Consider the following 23,989-nt stretch of genomic DNA (forward strand, 5'->3'; position numbering starts at 1 on the left):
CTGCTGGGGCTTTGCATGAAATCTTTTTGTCCCCTTTAGTCCAAGAGAGGTCAAACAGCCTTGGTCACCTGCAGAGACTTATTATTTGACACGCCACTCATACCATTTGTATGATCTTTTGATCTCTTGCTTTTGGTATTTCTATCCATAAATTCTATGTTCTGTGTGCTTCCCTATCACTTCACCTGATGAAGGGCTGCACTCTGAAAACTCTGAAAGATTTCAAATAAACCTGTTGGACGATAACTTGGTGTTGTGTGATTTCTGACTTAAAGACAGAGGTTGTAAGAAGGCCTATGGAGTATTATCGTTCATTAGCAGAGGGATTGAATTCAAGAGTCGTGAAGTGATGTTGCAGCTGTACAGGACTTTGGTTAGGCCACAGTTGGAGTACTGTGTGCAGTTCTGGTCGCCTCACTTTAGGAAAGATGTGGAAGCTTTGGAGAGGGTGCAAAGAAGATTTACCAGGATGTTGCCTGGAATGGAGAGTAGGTCGTACGAGGATAGGTTGAGAGTTCTCGGCCTTTTCTCGTTGGAACGGCGAAGGATGAGGGGTGACTTGATAGAGGTTTATAAGATGATCAGAGGAATAGATAGAGTAGACAGTCAGAAACTTTTTCCCCGGGTACAACAGAGACATAACAAGGGGACATAAATTTAAGGTGAAGGGTGGAAGGTACAGGGGAGATGTCAGGGGTGGGTTCTTTACCCAGAGAGTGGTGGGGGCATGGAATGCGCTGCCCGTGGGAGTGGTAGAGTCAGAATCATTGGCGACCTTTAAGCGGCATTTGGATAGGTACATGGATGGGTGCTTAATCTAGGTTAGAAGTTCGGCACAACATCGTGGGCCGAAGGGCCTGTTCTGTGCTGTATTGTTCTATGTTCTATGTTCTGATTGGTAAGGGGATCAAGGATTACGGGGAGAGACAGGTCAATTTGAGAAACAACAGCCAAGTTCAAATTCTGGAGCAGACTTTACGGGCCAAATGGCATAATTAAACTCCTGTATCTTATGGTCTTCTCATTTAGGTCCACTGTATTGTTGCGTGTTTCAAGAAATTTTTCATTTGCACTTGAATTATCAATAAATCTCATAAAAAGATTGGAGTTGGCATTTAATCTTATAAGGATCACTTTCATGACTAGGTTTCTGCAATTACGTTCAACCTCCCTCACCCAGAAAGGACAGACTGGGAACTTGAAAAAGAGCATGATTCCATCAGATATCAGATTGTTCCCTGAGTTTTTTTCTGTTTCTTCTGTGTGCTTTTCTCTCAACCGCTCCTCATCTTTTGTTTCCCCATCTCTTTTTTTTTCTGTTCCTGATTTGACTTGTGTTCATCTTGTTTGTTTTTCTGTTGTTCTGCTGTTTTATTTTCACCATACTTAAATCCATTAATGGATGCATTGCATTATCCTGTCATTCACCAAGTTCTCAGATGCATTATGGCCCTCAACTGCCCCACAAGCAGCTCATTTTGAGCTGAAGGGTGAAAGAAAGCATTGTTTATGCAGATTGATATATACAAAAATTTGCATAATTTACATGAAAAATCATAATGAATAATCTGCATGCATATTAATAATGTTATGTATATATTTACTAATTCCAGTGAACTTGTTTTTTTTTGAAGAATGGTTGATGATCTGCACAGACTTGTTAAAGAAGCGAAGCTGAAGAGCCCTTTCATCTTAGTGGGATCAGAACTTGGAGCACTCAATGCAAGATTTTATGCTCACATTCATAACTCGTAAGATCTTTCCCGAAGCTACACCTTGATCATTATTGCACCCTCCCGTCTGAACTGTGACTAAATTGTTGTATAGACGCAATGTCTCAAATCGGCTTTCTAAAAAGTGGAATTGTCAAAAGGATGGACACATCTCTCTTTGGGTGTCACTTCTGGAGCAGAGCAAATGTAGGAATGATGGTGCTATTCCTGTCTTGATACTAGAGGAGGAATCAACAAGTGTTTTGCATGCACAGAATGTGAGGCATTTTCACTGTTCACGGGGCACATAACTGCCTGTTCCCATGCAGGAACATTATGATTGCAGTGCTCTAGACCATTTTCAGGGGAGAAAACCAGGAACCAGTCAATTTTCTCTCTCCTCTTAAAGCTGCATAATCCAAAGATTAGTAATCCAGAAGCTGACATCTAATGCAGTCTTGGCACTGAGAGTGTTGGATATAGGGCACTGTATCTGCAGTTTGAAGTACTTCAGTAAAACTGAAAAAGGTGCCTAAACAGAATTAAAGGTACCGCACTGACTTTGCACTGAGAAATACTGTGATAATTTAGATTTATGTGTGCTTTTACGAGACGAAAGTATGCCAAGGTGTCTCTCAGGAGTGATTTGAACCAACACTTGATATAATATCACATTTTATGACTGATGCAGCAGCTTTAAAGAAATATTTCAAAGAAGGAGAGAGAAGCAGCACCACAGAGATGCATTCAGATGCTTGGTCTTAAATTCAGGATTCTACTCTTAATATCAGAAGATGATCATTGAAAGTGCAAGATTAAGAGAAGCACAGATGCCAAAGCATTGCAAGTCTGAAGACAGATGAGAAACTGGTAGTGGCAAAGTTATGGAGGAATTTTAAAATAAGGATGATAGTTTCCAGGTGTTCTGAGGGGCCCAAGAGCCAGTTAAGTCCAGCAAGTACAGGTGTGATGGTTGAGTCAGATGTTGTGCACAATAGGACAAATTATAGAAGGTTGAATGAGTTGAAGTCTACTCGGGATACCAGGTGTTGGGTCAGAAGCTCTGTTCAAATTTAGATGGATTACCAAAGTTTGAATTTTCTGATTCAGCCTTTGGCAGTGGTCAGGGCAGGATCTAAGACAATGGCTATTGACTTGCAATGTTTAGAACAAAGAACAAAGAAAATTACAGCACAGGAACAGGCCCTTTGGCCCTCCAAGCCTGCACTGATCCAGATCCTTTATTTAAACCTGTTGCCTATTTTCTGAGGAACTGTATCTCTCAGCTCCCTGCTCATTCATGTAACTGTCTAGATACATCTTAAATGACACTATCATGCTCGCCTCTACCACCTCCACTGGTGACGTCTTCCAGGCACCCATCACCCTCTGCGAAAAGAACTTTCCACGCATATTCTATAACGAGAAGGATTCAATAATGAGAGGTCACGCTTTCAAGGTGAGAGGTGAAAAGTTTAAGGTGGATACACACGGCAAGTACTTTACACAGAGGGTGGGAGGTGCCGGGAATGCATTTGGACAGATGCATGAGTAGGTGGGGAGCAGAGGGATACAGATGCTTAGGAATTGGGCGATGGGTTTAGACAGTGGATTTGGATCAGTTCAGGCTTGGAGGGCCAAAGGCCTGTACCTGGGATGTAAATTTTCTTTGTTCTTTGTTCTATATCTCTCTTAAATGTTTCCCCTCTCACCTTGAACTCATGACCCCCAGTAATTGAGTCCCCCACTCTGGGGAAAAAGCTTCTTGCTATCTACCCTGTCTGTACCTCCCACGATTTTGTCGACCTCAATCAGGTCACCCGTAAACCTCCATCTTTCTAATGCAAATAATCCTAATCTATGAAATCATGTCTCACAAACTTGATTGAGTTTTTTGAAGAAGTAACAAAGAAGATAGATGAGGGCAGAGCAGTAGATGTGATCTATATGGACTTCAGTAAGGCGTTCGACAAGGTTTCCCATGGGAGACTGATTAGCAAGGTTAGATCTCATAGAATAGAGGGAGAGCCTGCCATTTGGATACAGAACTGGCTCAAAGGTAGAAGACAGAGGGTGGTGGTGGAGGGTTGTTTTTCAGACTGGAGGCCTGTGACCAGTGGAGTGCCACAAGGATCGGTGCTGGGTCGTCTACCTTTTGTCATTTACATAAATGATTTGGATGCGAGCATAAGACGGTACAGTTCGTAAGTTTGCAGATGACACCAAAATTGAAGGTGTAATGGATAGTGAAGAAGATTACTTCAGATTACAACAGGATCTGGACCAGATGGGCCAATGGGCTGAGAAGTGGCAGATGGAGTTTAATTCAGATAAATGCGAGGTGCTGCATTTTAGGAAAGCATCTTAGCAGGACATATACACTTAATGGTCAGGTCCTAGGGAGTATTGCTGAACAAAGAGACCTTGGAGTGCAGGTTCATAGCTCCTTGAAAGTGGAGTCGCAGGTAGGTAGGATAGCATTTGGTCAGAGTATTGAGTACAGGAGTTGGGAGGTCATGTTGTGGCTGTACAGGCCATTGGTTTGGCCACTGTTGGAATATTGCGTGCAATTCTCTAGTCTCCTTCCTATCGGAATGATGTTGTGAAACTTGAAAGGGTTCAGAAAAGATTTACAAGGATGTTGCCAGGATTGGAGGATTTGAGCTACAGGGAGAGGCTGAACAGGCTGGGACTGTTTCCCTGGAGCATCGGAGGCTGAGTGGTGACCTTATAGAGGCTTACAAAATTATGAGGGGCATGGATAGGATAAACAGACAACGTCTTTTCCCTGGGGTCAGGGAGTCCAGAACTAGAGGGCATGGGTTTGGGGTGAGAGGGGAAAGATATAAAAGAGACCTAAGGGGCAACAATTTCACGCAGGGGGTGGTACGTCTCTGGAATGAGCTGCCAGAGGATGTGGTGGAGGCTGGTACAATTGCAACATTTAAGAGGCATTTGGATGGGTATATGAAGAGGAAGGGTTTGGAGGCATATGTGCTGGGTGCTGGCAAGTGGGACTAGATTGGGTTGGGATATCTGGTCGGCATGGATAGGTTGGACCGAAGGGTCTGTTTCCATGCTGTACATCTCTATGACTCTATGACTCTCTTCATAGATAACGCCCTCCATACCAGGCAACTTCCTGGTCAGCCTCCTCTGTACCTTTCCAAAGCATCTACATTTTCTTGACAATGTGGTGACCAGAACTGTATGCAGTATTCCAAATGTGGCCGAACCAAAGTCCAAGCTGTAAAATGACCTGCCAACTCTTGTAGTCAATACTCTGTCCGATGAAAGGAAAGCATGCAGTATGCCTTCTTGGCCACTGCGTCAACCTGCATTGCTACCTTCCGGGTTAAATGGACCTGAACACCCAAATCTATTTGTACATCTTTTTTTCCCCAGGGCTTTTCCATTTACAGCGTAGCTTGCTCTTGAATTGGATCTTCTAAAATGCATCACCTTGCATTTGCCTGGATTGAATTCCATCTGCTATTTCTCTGCCAAATTCTCTGATCTGTGTATATTCTGCATTCCCTGACAGTCCCCTTCACTATCTGCTACTCCACCAATCTTTGTGTCATCTGCAAACATGCTAAGCAGACCACCTATAACTTCCTCCAGATCATTTATATATATTATAAACAATAGTGGTCTCAGCCCTGTCGAACACCACTAGGCACAATTCTTCATTTTGAGAAGCTCTCTTCCACTGCTATTCTTAGTCGTCTGTTGCTCGGCCAGTTCTCTATCCATCTAGCTAGTACACCCTGGACCCCATGCAACTTCACTTTCTACCTACCATGGAGAACCTCATCAAATGCTTCACTGAAGTCCATGTCTCTGATATCTACAGCCCATCCCTCATCAATTAACTTTGTCACTTCCTCAAAGAATTCTATTAAGTTGGTAAGACATTAGATTAGATTACTTACAGTGTGGAAACAGGCCCTTCGGCCCACAAGTCCACACTGATGAGCAACGCACCCAGACCCATTCCCCCCTTCACCTAACACTACGGGCAATTTAGCATGGCCAATTCACCTAACCTGCATATTTTTGGACTGTGGGAGGAAACCGGAGCACCCGGAGGGAACCCACGCAGACACGGGGCGAATGTGCAAACTCCACACAGACAGTCGCCTGAGGCAGAAATTGAACCCGGTTCTCTGGTGCTGTTAGGCAGCAGTGCTAACCACTGTGCCACCGTGTCACCCGCATGACCTTCCCTGCACAAAGCCATGTTGCCTAAGACTGATAAGCCCATTTTCTTACAAATGTAAATAGATCCTATCCATCAGTATTTTCGCCAGCAGCTTCCCTACCAATGACATCAGGCTCACCAGTCTATAACTACCTGGATTATCCCTGCTATTCATAAAGAAGGGGACAGCATTGGCAATTCTCCAGTTTTCTGGGGCCTCACCCATCTTCAAGGCTGCTGCAAAGATATCTGTTTCCTATTTCCTCTCTCGCTTCCGTCAGTAACCTGGGGTAGATCCTATCTGACCTGGAGAATTGTCCCCCTTAATGCCTTTTAGAATACCCAACACTTCCTCTCTCCTTATGCCAACTTGAGCGAGAGTAATCAAACATTTATCCCTAACCTCAACATCCGTCATGTCCCTCTCCTCAGTGAATACTGATGCAAAGTACTCATTAAGAATCTCATCTGTTTTCTCTGATACCATTCACAGTTTTCCTCCTTTGTCCTTGAGTGGGCCTACACTTTTTCTAGTTACCCTCTTACTCCTTATATATGACCAAAAGGTTTTGGAAGCAATTATTGCTCACACAGTGCTGATTGTTGGGCAAGTATGACAAATCAGTAGAAGGGTTGAGTGAGATGTTTATGAAATGGAGTTAAGCTGGGCTTTCTCAAAATACGTGGAACCCAAATATTTTAAAGTAACGTTTTGGGGCATGTCAGTGATAATAGTTTAAGAATGAGAAGAGAAAACCATTGCTGAAGATTCCCTGTCTCTAAATGATTTGATTGGAATGGAACCAGATGAGTGTAGTGCCATTCGGTTGGACAAAGGAGAAACTGTTGGAGGAGGATGATATATCAGAATATGCTGACCAGTCAAGACGGCTCCCCTCATTTGTGATTTTAATGAGAGCCTTTGGATTGCTTTTGCAGGGGCAGAAAGCTAATCCTACAGATTTGGTTGTGGAGTTCTAATAAAGATGGGACAGTTCTTGATCTAAAGCGATGGAGGGAATCAGAAGCTGGGGTGGTACTTTGCAGAAATGAGTGGTGGACAGTGGGGTGATGATATCTGATTTGTAGGTAAGGATACAGTGCCTGAAGAGAAGGATTTGTTCATAATGTGAAGCTGTATGACCACAAGTGGTTAATGGCAATGGTGGTCAACTTTAGATTTCAGCTTGGGCTTGTGCTTGTTGTAGGCTACATATATTTATGTGCAGGGCCCAACCCCTCACGAACGGAAAGAACATGTCTTTGTTTATTGTACCTCTTTCAACTCATCAAAGGTTTTCTAACAGTCATTCCCTCATGCATTCTGCCTTGACCAATCAGTCAAATAGCAAACTGATCAACACCCTGTTATTGTGCATAAGTTGTTGTTCCCTTTAAAATTTGATATTCTTGCGATTCTGTGCTGATGAGCTCATGATGGAAAGGTTTGACAGTATTTTTTTAGCTTAATGATACTCATTTTGCATGTAGCTTCAGTGGCAACAATTCAGTATTATTATGTTTTGTGCTTTCACTGCTGAGCTACATCTTGGATAGATAAGGCACTATTCATCTTAATGTGATTTGCTTCTGCCTTAGAGAGATTTCAGATCTCATCCTCATTGATCCAATCCCTGAAGAAGTGTTCCTGGAGGAGACATGGTTACAGTACTGGTAGGTAGATAAAATCAAGATTTTGATTCGTTTGTTTATATGAAACTAGTTAACAAAACAAATGTTTACTTCTGCAGTGCACATTTTCAACAGCACTTAAATTAGTTATTTAATTAAGGTCATGTATCCTATGTAAATAAATCAGTTATTAATTAGATTTGTTCAGCACCAGACAGGATGTCTTGGTTAACCTCAGCCTGCTTTCCCATTCTCTACAATTTAGGTAATTTTCAGATGCAATTTTACTGATGGCCTCCTGGTACTTGGCTCAAATGTAAATAGAGAGTGAATTTCAGGAGTCATTTAATCCTAAAACACTGCGGCTGAGGCCAATTATATTTTATTACACATGTGAACTAGACACTAGTTAAGATTGAAAACCATGCTAGACATTTAAATTGAATTGAATTAGGTTTATTGTCACATGTACTCCATGAGTACAGTGAAAAATTTACAAGTCTCCACTTACAGTGCCATTTGAGATAGCAGGGTACCTTGGTACAGATTATTGAGTACAAATTCCCAGGGGAAAAAACATCAAAAAAAGAAGTCTACCATTACAAATCTTCAAAAGTACAAAATCACAGCAGAAAAATAAAGAACTCATGAAAAATTAAATCTGAGTTTTCCTGTTCTACACTACTCCTCCATAATGTGTGGTGACTTTTTTCCAGGTTTTCATTTTAAAAGAGTTCGATTAATATGTATTGTATACTCTTTCTACCCCCCGCCCAATTAATTTGCTCAATGTAAATTCATGAATTTTCTGAAAATTTGTCGTTTCTGCTGTGTTTAGATTTTAAATACCGAAAATCTTTTGGAACATGATTCTTAATTTACGTGTTATTTCCTTCGTTTTAAGTGTTATTCTTATGCAAGATTGTTTTGCGTTGAACCTTTCCTCAGACTAAGTGGAGGCAATAGCCTGGTAATAAAATTGCTAGACTGTTAATCCGCAAACTTAGGTTTATGATCTGGGGACACGGGTTCAGATTCTGACAGGGTAGATGGTGGAATTTGAATTCAAGAAAAACTATCTAGAATTGATAATACATAAAACCGTTGTTCATTATTGGAAAATCCCATCTGGCTCATTGATGCTTTTCAGGAAAGGAAATCTACCATCCTCATCTAGTTGACTCTCAACTGCCCTCTGACCAATTAGGCATGAGCAGTGAATGCTGACCAAGCCAGCGATGCTTTCATCCTGTGAATGAATAAAACAAAATTCATCTTTTATATTTGCAACAGTTGATATGAAAACTAAATTCAAATGTGTGTGTTCTGCTACTTTATCTTGCCAGTAAATCACATCATACTGTTCCTTGCAATTCATAGAAAGCTTCAAACTCTCATTAATTTTTGAAAGCTGGAAATGAGACTTCATGCACTGAAAGGTAGATTCATGCTCAAATGCAAGAAATGAAATATATCAGAGCAAGCATTAATTGAGTACAAGACGCTATTAATCCTTGGATTATGCTGCGCTGACCCATTGTGCTTGCTGCTGACAAGATGCATCTGGCTTTAAATGCTATTAAAGATTTTTAGCAATGGCTGTTGCCTAAACAGCTTCCTAACAGGAAAGCGCACCTAGTTTATGCCTCAATGTCATTATCATTTTCATGTTTTGTCATCTCGGTGCTGTTTTTCATTTGGGAGCATTGGATCAGGCGTAAACAATTTGGTTCTTTGAGTCTGTTCTGTCAATGGTATTGTGACTATTCTATAACCCTTTGCTCTGAATAGATTTTTAGATTAGATTAGATTAGATTAGATTACTTACAGTGTGGAAACAGGCCCTTCGGCCCAACAAGTCCACACCGCCCCGCCGAAGCGTAATCCACCCATACCCCTACATCTACATTTACATTTACCCCTTACCTAACACTATGGGCAATTTAGCCTGGCCAATTCACCTGGCCTGCACATCTTTGGACTGTGGGAGGAAACCGGAGCACCCGGAGGAAACCCACGCAGACACGGGGAGAACGTGCAAACTCCACACAGTCAGTCACCTGAGGCGGGAATTGAACCCGGGTCTCAGGCGCTGTGAGGCAGCAGTGCTAACCACTGCTGAATTTAGATTTGGTTGACAAAAATCTAAAAATCTTAGTTGTAAAATTTACTGTTGAGTAAGCATCAATCACCATTGTGGTCGAGATTAAACATCTAAGATTCTTTGTTTATGGGAATATTTTCTATTTTTATTTTGAAAAGGTCTGGCTCCCCCTTGTCTTTGACTCCTCAACAGATGAAATAGGTTCTTCTTATTTGTCCTAACAGGCACCAGTAATACTTAGGTTCAGTCAGATGACCCCTTAAACTTCAAATGTAAAGGAGTTTATCTCTAGTTTGTGTATTTTATCTTTATAATTTAAACCTTGGAGTCCAGATATTCTTCTGATAAATGTACACTACACTTCCCCTAAGACAGTTAGTCTTTGCTGAGGGGTGAGCTCAGAGCTACTTACATTACCTGAGGTCTAGTCAAATCAAGTGTTTGTAATACTATGGCATGCTCCTACAACCTGGTATCCTCATCCTCCAGATATAAAAGACAAGATTCCATGGACTTAAGAAGCTGCAACTCTTTGTCGACAAGTGTCATACTTGCCACCAAGGCAATATAAAGATCCAATATCCTAGACCCCAAACTGGTTCAGTGTAAGGAGGGTATACTTTCGAGACAAAGAAGACTTTAGCCTTTGATGAAAAGAACACTTCAAATAACTCCTAAACCATGATGCAATAGAAAATAAAGAAATCCCTCCCCCACCCTTTTCTCCACCTTCATCTCCCTCATCCTATATCTTGTCAAAAACAAGCTTCCCAGTGGTGTCACTGTCTGCAAGGTTGATGCAAAACTTCTCAATTTCAACTATGGGCAGCACGGTGGCTCAGTGGTTAGCACCAGGGTTCTAGGTTTGATTCCAGCCTCGGGCAACTGTCTGTGTGGAGTTTGCACATTCTTCCTGTGTCTGCGTGGGTTTTCTCTGGGTGCTCCGGTTTCCTCCCACAGTCCAAAGATGTGCAGATTAGGTGAATTGGCCATGCTAAATTGCCCATAGTGTTAGGTGTACTAGTCAGAGGGAAATGGGTCTGGGTGAGTTGCTCTTTGGAGGGTCAGTGTGGATTTGTTGGGCCAAAGGGCCTGTTTCCACACTGTAGGGAATCTAATCAACTGGTTGAGAAAATAATGTAGCATCACTTGTGGAACCTCACCTTTGCTGTCTTGGAATAGACTCTTCAAACCTCAGTTAATATCTTCAAAAAAGCATACTGGAGAATCTGTGTCAGCATCGACCTCTAGAAGACTAGAGTTCTTTGCCAAACCATCCCTGGGCATGTTGTAGTCTCTGTCTCCAATTAGATATATGGAAAAATTCTCCCAAATGCAAAATATTTCCTTACCTGGGGAGCCAGATTTGGTTACGTCTCATCATCAGTCTGTGAGCGCGATCTTCCAACATCTAAGGATGCGAGCCTTCAACTACCGCAGCATCCATATTTATACTGAGATCCTTCCAACCACTTTACATGCCTCAGAAACTTTGGCTATGTGTAGATGGCACCTTAAGGCCCTTGCTAAGTACTATCAGAACTGTTTGGAATGGATTCTGCACATCATCAGATGACAGAAATATTGAGATCTGCACCCTTGAAGGAGACAATAGCACCAGCATTGAGACCATGATTGTCTGAAACCAATTTTGTTGGGTCATCTACATGTTTTCAATGCTCGAGTTCCAATTGCCGAAGGATATCTTCCAGAGCATCCATTTATTATTCACCATCATACGGTATTGTGTGAGATAAGGTAATGAAATGAATATACTTTTGTTAGTTCCCCATACAGCCTTTTTCCCAGAGATGGGGAATTGAAAACTAGAGGGCATGGAGTTAAGCTGAGAGAGGAAAGATTTAAGCAGAACCTGAGAGGCAACGTCTTCACACAAAGAATGGTGCGTATATGGAATGGGCTGCGAGCGAAAGTGGTTGAGGCAGGTGCAATAACAACATTTTAAAAACATTTGGATAGGTACATGGATGGGAAGGGTTCAGAGGAATATGGACCGAATGTGGGAAATTGAAACTACTTGACTGGGCAACATGGTCAGCATGGACCTGTTTGGGCCAAAGGGCCTGTTTCCATGCTGCATTACTCTATGACTGTATCCTTGAAATTGCAGAAGGAAGGCAGGAACAAGAGGAAGACAAAGGAAGCACTTCAGAGACTCCTTGAAAGCTTGCTTCAAAACAATGGAGCAGAGATGTCAATGCCTGGGAGACCCTTGCTCAGAAGAAACCAACTTGGTGGAACCTCCTGTTTGAAGAGGCACAACTCTTTGAGAACACCTGATGGCAAGTTTTTGTATTGAAAAGAAACTGGAGAAAGGAATAACAGCAATTTCATTTCAAAGGATCAGTTCCACCTTCCAACACGCCTGCCAGCTGTGTGGTCGGAGATGCGCCTCTGGAATCAGGCTCACCAGCCATGCAAGGACCCACAGAACCTGTGACCAGTGACACACAATTTTTTTAACACATGATATGTGTTAAAATGTATCGTTAAAGTACAATTGTGTCATTACCTTGTCTCTCTCACAGCACTGTGTGATGTGAATAGTAAGTGTAAGCTCTGGTCTGGGCTGCCCATTAAGGAATCTGAGTTTGATACGCATCCAAAAGATCATAAGACTATAAGAAATAGGAGTAGAACTAAGGCCATTTGGCCCATCGAGTCCACTCCACCATTCACTCATAGCTGATGGGCATTTCAAAGCTACTTACCTGCACTCTTCCCATATCCCTTAATTCCTTGCAAGATTAAGAATTTATTAATCTCTGCCTTGAAGACATTTAACGTCCCGGCTTCCACTGTACTCCGTGGCAGTGAATTCCACAGGCCCACCACTCTGGGTGAAGAAATGTCTCCTCATTTCCATTCTAAATTGACCCACTCTAATTATAAGGCTGTGTCCACAAGTCCTGTTATCCCCATCTGATGGAAACAATTTTCCGGCGTCCACCCTTTTTAAGCCATGCATTATTTTGTAAGTTTCTATGAGATTTCCCCTCAGCCTTCTGAACTCTTAACGAATACAATCCGAGGATCCTCAGCCGTTCATCGTATGTTAGGCCTCCCATTCCAGGGATCATCCTTGTGAATCTCCGCTGGACACGCTCCAGTGCCTGTATGTCCTTTCTGAGGTGTGGGGCCTGAAACTGGACACAGTAAATGGGGGCTAACCAGAGATTTATAAAGTCTTAGTAGCACCTCACTGCTTTTACATTCCAATCCTATTGAAAGAAATGATAACATTACATTTGCTTTCTTAAGCATAGATTAGATTAGATTACTTACAGTGTGGAAACAGGCCCTTCGGCCAAACAAGTCCACACCGCCCCGCCAAAGCGCAACCCACCCATACCCCTACATCTACCCCTTACCTAAACTACGGGCAATTTAGCATGGACAATTCACCTGACCTGCACATTTTTGGACTGTGGGAGGAAACCGGAGCACCCGGAGGAAACCCATGCAGACACGGGGAGAATGTGCAAACTCCACACAGTCAGTCCTGAGGCGGGAATTGAACCCAGGTCTCTGGCGCTGTGAGGCAGCAGTACTAACCACTGTGCCACCGTGCCGCCCCAAACTCAACTTGTAAGTCAATCTTTAGAGAATCCTGTACAAGCACTTCCAGATCTCTTTGTACTTTGGCTTTATGAATTTTCTTACCGTTTATAAAGTAGTCCATGCCTGTGTTCTTTTTTTCCAAAGTGTAAGACCTCGCATTTGCTCACAATGAATTTCATCAGCCATTTCTTGGACCATTCTCCTAAACTGTCTAAGTCTCCCCACCTTCTCAGAACTACCTGCCTGCCCACCTAGCTTCGTATCATCGGTGAACTTTGCCAGAATGCCCCCTGTCTGTTCATCCAGATCATTTATATAAAAGTGAGTTGCTGGGGTCCCAACACTGAACCCTGTGGGACACCACTTGTCACCAGCTGCCATTGCAAAAAGAACCTTTTATCCCAACTCTCTGACTTCTGTCAGATAGCCAATCCTCAATCCATGCTAGTAGCTCACCTTGAACACCATGAACCCTCACCTTACTCAGCAGCCTCCTGTGAGACACCTTATCAAAGGCCTTTTGGAAATCTAGGTAGATAACATCCTAGCTTGGGTTTCCCTGGCCTAACCTACTTGTTACCTCTTCAAAGAATTCTAACAGGTTTGTCAGGCATGACTTACCCTTAGAGGAGAAAGTGAGGACTGCAGATGCTGGAGATCAGAGCTGAAAATGTGTTGCTGGAAAAGCGCAGCAGGTCAGGCAGCATCCAAGGAGCAGGAGAATCGACGTTTTGGGCATGAGCCCTTCTTCAGGCTTTTATTTAACTGTAACAGCATTACATTCGATTTTGCCTTCTCTCTGTTCAAACTGCAGACTGAACTCTACCATATTATGATTGCTGCCTCCTAAGTGTTCCTTTATTTTAAGATCTTTTATAAAGTCTGGCTCATTACATAGCACTAAGGATTCCTGAAGAAGGGCTCATGCCTAAAATGTCGATTCTCCTGCTCCTTGGATGCTGCCTGACCTGCTGCGCTTTTCCAGCAACATGACTTACCCTTAGTAAATCCATGCTGACTTGTTCTAATTCAACTGCACTTGCAAGAGTTTAGAAATCTCATCCTCTACAATGGATTCTAGAATTTTACCTACAACTGAGATTAGGCTAATCGGCCTATAATTTGTCCATCTTTTGTCTTGATCCTTTCAATTTTCCAATCATCTGGGACGTTTCCTGACTCCAGTGATTTTTGAAAGATTGCAACCAACGCCTCCTCTATTTCTTCAGCCACCTCACTCAGAACTCTAGGATGTAGCCCATCCGGGCCAGGAGATTGATCAATTCTTAGACCTTTTAGTTTATCGAATACTTTCTTCTTTGAAATGGCCATCATACTCAACTCTGCCCTTTGACTCTCCTTAATTGTTGGGATATTACTCATGTCTTCCACTGTGAAGACTGACACAAAGTATTTATTAAGTTCTTCAGCTGTTTCCTCATCTCCCATCACTAGCCTTCCTGCATCAGTTTGGAGCGGCCCAATTTCTACTTTTGCCTCTCGTTTGTTTCTTATGTATTGAAAGAAACTTTTACTATCATTTCTAATATTACTGGTTAGCTTACCTTCATATTTGATCCTCTCCTTCCTTATTTCTGTCTTCATTATCCTCTGTTTGTTTTTGTAGTCTTCCCAATCTTCTGCTTTCCCTGTGCTCTTGGCCACTTTATACGCTCTCTCTTTTGCAGTGATACATTTCCTGAGTTCCAACATCAACCATAGTTGTCTAACCACCCCCCCACCCCAACCTGGGTACAATTACAGCCAGAAGCTCCTGCCATTGTTGTTCTACTGTTTTCCCCACTCGGCTCTGCTTCCGGTCAATTTTCGTCAGTTCCTCTCTCATGCCCCTGTAATTACTTTTATTTAACTGTAACAGCATTACATCCAATTTTGCCTTCTCTCTGTTCAAACTGCAGACTGAACTCCACCTTATTATGATTGCTGCCTCCTAAGTGTTCCTTTATTTTAAGATCTTTTATAAAGTCTGGTTCATTACATAGCACTAAGTCCAAATTAGCCTGCTCCCTTGTGGGCTCCATCACAAGCTGATCCAAAAAGCCATCCTGTAAGCATTCCATGAATTCCCTTTCTTTGGATCAACTGGCAACATAACTCACCTAGTCCATTTGCATATTGAAGTCCCCCATGATCACCGTGATGCCCTATCTATTTCCTATTACATCTTGCGCCCCTGGTCCTGACCTGCACTGGGAGGTCTGTACATAACTCCCATTATGGTTTTTTTTGCCTTTGTGGTTCCTCAATTCCACCCATACAGACTCCACATCATTTGACCCTATATCATTTAATGCCATAGATTTAATTTCATTCTTAACTCACAAGGCAACCCCATCCCCTCTGCCCACCTCCCTGTCTTTTCGATAAGTTGTAAATCTTGGATTTATAACTGCCAGTCCTGAACCCCCTGCAACCACGTCTCTGTGATGTCTACCACATCATAATCATTTACGATGATTTGTGCTGTTAATTCATCTACTTTGTTTTGAATGCTTTGAGTATTCAGGTAAAGCACCTTAGTGCTAATTTTCTTATCCTCATGATTTCCATCACCTCTACCTAAGTTATCCTTCCTTTTTGCTTCATTCCTGGTCTGTGTTGAACTTATACTCTGCACACATGCCAACCTGCTGCTTATCTTTCTACTTGACTCCATACTCCCTGTTGCTTTCCCTTTAATATTAATAACGATTAATAACAAATGTGATAGATGTCCAAGCTATGTGCTATCCATTCCCTATGTTGAAAATAAAGTATTATGAAATTACCAAGTGGTGCTGGAGATACCAGTAAGTCAATATGGTCTCGCTGTCATGTATACCAATGGTAACTTGACTGAGGATGCTGCATGTTTGTGGCCTCATGAATCACTGTAATATGTCAATTTGCCTTTCCTAGTCTGGAAAAGGAAACTACGCACTATGATACTGCTCAGATACTTCAAAAGCCAGTTTTTTCTTTTCCAGTTTCTGTTCAGATACCCATACCATTTAAAGAATTTGTTCAAACAATTGAATACGCAAAAGAGGCACAGACCCTTAATATTGTGCTGTTGGTCTTTGTGTCATTGACATTACGATAATTGATTTGTTGAGAACTTCAACCTTCATACAGCTCAGCCTGTGTGGAATTCATGCTTGACTTGTGGATTTTTAGTAAATCAGCATGAACAGTAGTAGAACTAATTTGAACAGTTTGCTGCTCTTAAAGGACAACTAAACTCAAATTATCACAACAATATCAGCTTAAAGGTCAGTTGCATTCTGGTACATATCTGTAGTTGAGAAATGATTCCAGTATGTGTGCAGCTCAGTCAGGTTCATTTCCCACGCTGATCTTATTCGTAGCCCTTATCTGGTTAAATACAGGAGAATCCTTTTCTAAGCATTACATAGAAAATAGAACAGCACAGCACACTACAGACCCTTTGACCATCGATGTTGTGCCGACCTTTTATCCAACTCTAAAATCAAACTAACCTACATACCCTTCATTTTACTATCATCCATGTGCCTATCCAGGTGTCGCTTAAATGTCCCTAATGTATCTGATTTACTATAAACCGACCGACTCCCACAGCTACCTAGACTACACCTCCTCCCACCCTGCCCCCTGTAAAAACGCAATCCCATATTCCCAATTCCTTTGTCTCTGCCGCACCTGCTCCCAGGGGGACCAGTTCCAATACAGGACAACCCAGATGGCCTCCTTCTTCAAAGACCGCAATTTCCCCCCAGACGTGATCGACGATGTTCTCCACTGCATCTCCTCCACTTCCCGCTCCTCCGCCCTTGAGCCCCACCCCTCTAATCGCCACCAGGACAGAATCCCACTGGTCCTCACCTACCACCCCACCAACCTCCATATACATCGTATCATCCGTCGTCATTTCCGCCACCTCCAAACGGACCCCACCACCAGGCATATATTCCCCTTCCCTCCGCTATCAGCGTTCTGAAAAGACCACTCCCTCTGTGACTCCCTCGTCAGGTCCACAACCCCCACCAACCCAACATCCACTCCCGGCACCTTCCCCTGCCACCGCAAGAAATGCAAAACTTGCGCCCACACCTCCCCCCTTACTTCCCTCCAAGGCCCCACAGGATCTTTCCATATCTGCCACAAATTCACCTGCACGTCCACACACATCATTTACTGCATCCGCTGCACCCGATATGGCCTCCTCTACATTGGGGAGACAGGCCGCCTACTTGCAGAACGTTTCAGAGAACACCTTCGGGACACCCGGACCAACCAACCCAACCACCCTGTGGCTCAACACTTCAACTCCCCCTCCCAAGGACATGCAGGTCCTTGGACTCCTCCATCGCCAGACCATAGCAACACGATGGCTGGAGGAAGAGCGCCTCATCTTCCACCTAGGAACCCTCCAACCACAAGGGATGAACTCAGTTTCCTCATTTCCCCTCCCCCCACCTTGTCTCAGTCAAATCCCTCGAACTCAGCACCACCTTCCTAACCTGCAATCTTCTTCCTGACCTCTCCGCCCCCACCCCCACTCCGGCCTATCACCCTCACCTTAACCTCCTTTCACCTATCGCATTTCCAACGCCCCTCCCCCAAGTCCCTCCCCCCTACCTTTTATCTTAGCCTGCTGGGCACACTTTCCTCATTCCTGAAGAAGGGCTTATGCCCGAAACATCGATTCTCCTGCTCCTTGGATGCTGCCTGACCTGCTGCGCTTTTCCAGCAACACATTTTCAGCCCGAATGTATCTGACTCTACTACCACTGCTGGCAATGCATCCATCACTGTCTGTGTAATGAACCAACCTTTGACATCTCCCCTAAACCTTTCTCCAATCACTTTAAAATTATGTCCCCTCATGATTGCCATTTCTGCCCAAGAAAAAAGTCTCTGACCATTCACTCTATGCTTTCCATCATCTTGTATACCTCTATCAAGTCACCTTTCATCCTCCTTCGCCCTGGTGAGAAAATGCCTAGCTCCATCAACCTTTCCTCATAAGACATGCCCTCCAGTTCCGGCAGCATTCTGGTAAATCTCCTTTGCACCCTCTCTCAAGCTTCCACATCCTTCCTAAGGTGACCATAACTAAACACAATATTCCAAGTGTGGTCTAACCAGGCATCTATACAGCTGCAGCATAACGTCGTTGCTCTTAAACTCAATACCCCTGCTAATGAAATCCAGCACACCATATACCTTCTTAACAACCGTATCAACTTTGGTGGAAACTTTGAGGGTTCTATGGAGTGGACCCCAAGATCCCTCTGTTCTTCCAGACTGCCAAGAATCCTGCCTTTAACCCTGCATTCTGCATTCAAATTCTGTTTATTCATGATAATCAACTATTTTATGTACATCTCAACTGATTATTCATGCTTGTTTAAGGATGTGTTCTAATCATTGTATTAGGTATACATGTAATCTAGGCATTGACCACAACCAAGTACCCAGCCATCACCCCTTGATGTTCAATGTCATTATTATCATTGAATTCCGCCCCCCCATCCCCCCCCTCCCCCACCAAACACCCAACAGCATCTTGAGATTGCCATTAGCTAGAAACTAAACTGACCTTGCCATATAAATGTCAGTTCTCTTAATTACAGTCGATTCACCACTCACGCACAGTGGCAGCAATGTGGACCAACTCTAAGATGTGCTGCAGCAACTCATCAACTCTCTCGATGGCACTGGTTAGCACTGCTGCCTCACGGTGCCAGGGTTCAATTCCCGCCTCAGGCAACTGTCTGTGTGGAATTTGCACATTCTCCCCGTGTCTGCGTGGGTTTCCTCCGGGTGCTCCGGTTTCCTCCCACAGTCCAAAGATGTGCAGGTCAGGTGAATTGGCCATGCTAAATTGCCCGTAGTGTAGGTAAGGGGTAGATGTAGGGGTATGGGTGGGTTGCGCTTTGGCGGGGCGGTGTGGACTTGTTTGGCCGAAGGGCCTGTTTCCACACTGTAAGTAATCTAATCTAATCTAACCTAATCTCAACAACAGCTTGCAAGCCCATGACCTCTGCCACCTAGAAGAACAAGCAGATGCAACAGAAAATGACCACCACTTGAAAATTCTCCTTCAAGCCCTACACCATCCTGACTTGCAACTGTATTACCAATCCTTCATTGTTGCTACATCAAAATCTTGAAACTCCATTCACAGCACATGGATTGCAGCAGTTCAAGAAAGCAACCCGTTGCCAAGTTCTTGAGGGGTTTTAGGGATAGGCATTAAATGCTATCCCAGCCAGAATGTCCACATATCCTGAAAGAGTTATAGAAAACTCTGTTGTAATATGGACATCATTTATTGTCCATCCCAAATTGTCCTTGTGAATGTAATGATGAGATGCCACCTTGAACACTACACTCCCTATGATGGAGGTTCTCTGACAGCTGTAGGTGGTAAATATTCAGTGATGCAGTGACAACAAAGGAATAAGGTTGGTGTCCAGGTTTAATTGTGTGACTCAGAGGGAAATTTGGAGGTGATGATGAGGCTTGGAGGTTTGGAGGTGATCTTGAAGAAGTCTTGCCACACGGTTATAGTGTGCCTGGACTGTACACTGAAGGCATTGCTTGCCATTTGCAGTGAGTGGATGTTTAAAGTACTTAATGTGCTGCAGGACAAGTAGATGTTTGAATGTTATTGCAACTGCAATATCCAAAAGAAAAAGTTTCTTCGCATGACTGATTTGTGAACTGAAGTTAAGAGAGAGGCTTTGAGAAATCCAGAAGTAGGACAGTCACCAGAGAACCCGTATGAGGTCTCCATTAGCTTCAGCATTTATTTGGCTTGACCAGTTGAAATTTTGGTCATTGGTGACTGCTTAAATATTGGTAAGATTTTGGTGATACTACTTAACATTATGTGTGGGGACTTTGACTTGTTGCAGTTGATATTAACTTGATGCTTTGATTGAATATCTCTTTCTGGTTATTTCCCCAAAACAGAAATCTGTGCAAGTTTTGTGATACATACTCATGAATTGCTACATTATCTGAGGAATTATGAATGCAAACATCAGCTGGATGGCTTAGTTTTGAGTTTATAGTTAAGGCATTGATGGAGCAGTTGAATCATCAGTACATAACTCCAGAGGAATTTTTACACTGTTGTTCTTTGGCTGAGGTAGTTGGCCTCCATAATTGCAGCCATATTCTTTTATGTCTGAAATATTGTAAACCAGTGAAAAATCCCACATCCCCATTCCTTAATTTCAGTATGGTTCCTTGATGTCACATTTGGTCAAATGTGATATTGATATCAAGAGCAGTCTCTTCACCTGATCTCTGAGTTTAGCTCTTTTGTCCATCTTTATATAAAAATTACATCGGGAACTAAATATTTCTGCCAGATCCAAGTAGATCATTGGTGGGTAAGTGCCAGTTAATAGCAACCTTGACAACTTTTGCTGATAACTGAGAGTAGGTCAATGGGACAATAATTAGCTAGGTTGGATTTGTGGAGAGCGTATACCTGGATAATTTTCCAAATTGCTAGGTAGATGCTGGTTGTTGTTGTATTAGAAGAGCTTGGCTAGAGGCATGGCTCCCACTGGAGCTACAGATCTTCATGTATTAATTCAGTGTTGTTGGCAGCCCATGACCATGTATATGTCCATTGAACACAGATTTTTCTTGCAGAGGGAATCAAATAGATTATAGACTGGACTGTGTGATGTTGAGACTTCAGGAGGAATCTGAGAAAATTCATGCAATCACTTCGCACTTTGAATGAAGATGTTACAAACACTTCAATCTTACCTTTTGTGTTTATGTTGTTAGACTCTGTCACCTTTGAGCTCGGAGAAAATAAGGTCTGCAGATGCTGGAGATCAGAGACAAAAGGTGTGGGGCTAGAAAAGTAAGCAGGTCAAGCAGCATCGGGGGAGCAGGAAAATTGGCATTTCATGCATAAGCTGTTCATCAGGGATTGTGGGGGCGAGTAGGGGGGGAAGGGGGGGCTGAGAGTTAAATAGGAGGGAGGTTGGGGCTGGGGGGAAGGTAGCTGGTAAGGCGATAGATAGTCTCAAGGCACTTTTATAGAAGAATTATTAAACCAAGTGTGATAGCAAATCATGTACATTATTGAGGCAGATGACTAGAAACTGGTCAAAGAGGTAGGTTTTAAATTGTGTCTTGAAGTAGGAAAGTGGTATAGAGAGACAGAGACTGTGGAGAGGGAATTCCAGAGCTTGAGGTTAAGGCAACTTGAGAAACAGTTACCAATGTTGAGGAATAATAATTGGGAATGCACAGAACCAGAGTTAGAAGAGTGCGTATAGCTCAGATGTTTGTGAGGCTAAAGGAGAATACAGAGATAAGGAGGAGTAAGATTACGGAAGTATTTAAAAACAATATGAGAATTCTAAAGTTGCTGAACTGGGAGTGAATTTAAATCAAGTATTGGGTGATAAAGATTCGGAAGTTAGTGCAAATCAGTGCAGAGTTAGTTAAGTTTTGGGTGACCCGAACCTTTGTAGAATGTGGAAGACCCATCAGGAGTGCATTGGAATAATTTTATCAAGAGGTGACAAAAACATGGATGAGGGTTTAAACAGCAAATAAGTGATGGAAATTTGGGTGACGTTTGGATTTTGAAATAGACATTATAGGGTTATAAGGTTAGAAGCTCATCGGAAGTTCAAATATGAGGTAAAGGTTGTGCACAGATTGGCCTAATCTCAGCAGTATTAGGGAATATAATGGAGCCAGTAGCAAGGACCAGAGTTTGGACGAGGGTCCAAAATTAATGGATTCAGTCTTCCCATTATTTAGAGGAAATTTCTTCTCATCTAATAATGAATATTGGATATGTATCTGAGAATTTAGCAACAGTGGAAAAATTGAAGGAGGTTATGAAGTGGGGCTGGTTGTTGTCATTGTCATTGTGAGAACTAATACTGTACATTTTGGGTGATGCTGTCATAGCTGGTTTGAGCCTTGAGGAACACCAAAATGTACAATGCAAATTTAATAGATAAGAATGGAACAGTGTGAGTGCACCCATCTGGACAACAGAGAGGTGTTGAAGGAGAATGGAATGGCTAACCGTGTCAGAGGGGGCAGCCAGGTCATGATGGTGAAGCACTGAAAGTTTACATCTGTTATAAACGCATAGGATGTCACTTGTGACCATGATGAGCCATATACGTACTATGGCAGGAGAGACCCTATTGGAGGGTTTCTATTGTAGAGTTCCAGGAATGCTATGAATGGATTTGTGAGATGACAACACCTCCAAGAGTTTTAAAGAGAAAAGGGAAATTGGAGATGGGACATTGATTTGCAAAGTGTATGGGGTAATCATGATTTGGAAGAGCCAGTGTTGGGCTGGGGTGTACAAAGTTAAGAATCTCACAACACCAGGTTATAGTCCAACAGGCTTATTTGGAAGCACTAGCTTTCTGAGCGCTGCTCCTTCATCAAGTAGTTAGGACAACCTATTGAATATTTACATTCAATACTTCAGGAAAGTATTGAATGTAAATATGTTAGATCACTCACAACTGCATGGAGTGAGGTCCAAAATTAATGGATTCAGTCTTCCCACTGTTCATTCAATACTGAATTAGATTAGATTCCCCACAGTGTGGAAATGGGCCCTTCGGCTCAACAAGTCCACACCGACCCTCCAAAGAGTAAACCACCCAGACCCATTTCCCTCTGACTAATGCATCTAACACTACGGGCAATTTAGCATGGCCAATCCACCGGACCTGCACATCTTTGGATAAATTGGATAAGTATTTAGTGGTCAAGCAGATGTGTGAAAGTGAGTTAGCCAGCTAATATGTCTGATAGGCGTGAACAATCTTGATATTTTATACTATGGTCAGACAACAAAGATAGCTTGAGTAAAAAAAAAACAAAACATTGATGAAAGTTGCAGAGGGACATTGTCTTCTGTGTCATTGCTAACTGCCAGAATTGAAGAACAAATGAACTTGTCATTGATATCCTCACCATAGCAAATCTTAGTAAGATTCCTTTCTGCATCTTTTTTATCTTTCTTCCAGGTATAATGAACTGCTCTCATATCATCAGACACTGCAGTTCTTTGCTGCTCTGGGGTTAAATAGAATGCTTTTAATCGCTGGGCTAATGGAACCAGCTGAGAAAGGGGAGAATATTTCTGAGGATTTTATGAGGAGACAGGTAAGCAGTCAATTTTATTTTCTGACATAGTAGGACATATTTATTCCCGAACGTGCTGTTATTAAATCTGCTGTTATTGAAATCTGGCAAGATTGATGTCGCAGGCTCCAAAGTTGCTGCTTTACAATTGTGTTTACACCTTGTTGAGCTGATTTCCATTGAAACATGATGCTTGATGCTTGGACTAATGATGAAATAAATACTGAAATCAATTGCACAATTCAAAATTGTGCTGTAAAATTGGATAGACTATAGGTAAAGGAGAAAATTGAGAATTGTAACATGATTCCCATGTAATTCTGTACGCCAGTGCAGTAAGTAACAAAGAGACATAGTCATGTGAACTTGAGCTGTGCTTGGATTTTTGTTTTTAAAGCTCAGTCAATAGAGTTAGATAGTGTAGAAACAGATCCTTTGGTCTAAACAGTCCATGTTGACCATAATCCCAAACTAAACTAGTCCCACCTGCCTTCCCTCCAAACCTTTCCTATTCATGTCCTTATATAAATATCTTTTCAACTTTATAATTGTACCAACATCCACTACTACTTCTGGAGGTTCATTCCACACACAAACCACCCTCTG

General features: G+C 42.6%; 1 protein-coding gene across 4 annotated transcripts in view; it reads left to right on the forward strand.

Annotated features, from left to right (window-relative positions):
- LOC140477175 (uncharacterized) overlaps positions 1–23,989 on the forward strand; it is a 218,748-nt gene that overhangs the window by 108,521 nt on the left and 86,238 nt on the right. For all 4 annotated transcript variants that reach the window (XM_072570598.1, XM_072570597.1, XM_072570599.1 and 1 more), the window contains exons 6-8: positions 1,635–1,751; positions 7,516–7,590; positions 23,266–23,404. In XM_072570598.1, coding sequence (XP_072426699.1) covers positions 1,635–1,751; positions 7,516–7,590; positions 23,266–23,404 — 331 coding nt within the window. The remainder of the gene's footprint in view (positions 1–1,634; positions 1,752–7,515; positions 7,591–23,265; positions 23,405–23,989) is intronic.

The sequence above is a fragment of the Chiloscyllium punctatum genome, chromosome 5 (assembly GCF_047496795.1).
Source record: "Chiloscyllium punctatum isolate Juve2018m chromosome 5, sChiPun1.3, whole genome shotgun sequence".
NCBI lineage: Eukaryota > Metazoa > Chordata > Chondrichthyes > Orectolobiformes > Hemiscylliidae > Chiloscyllium > Chiloscyllium punctatum.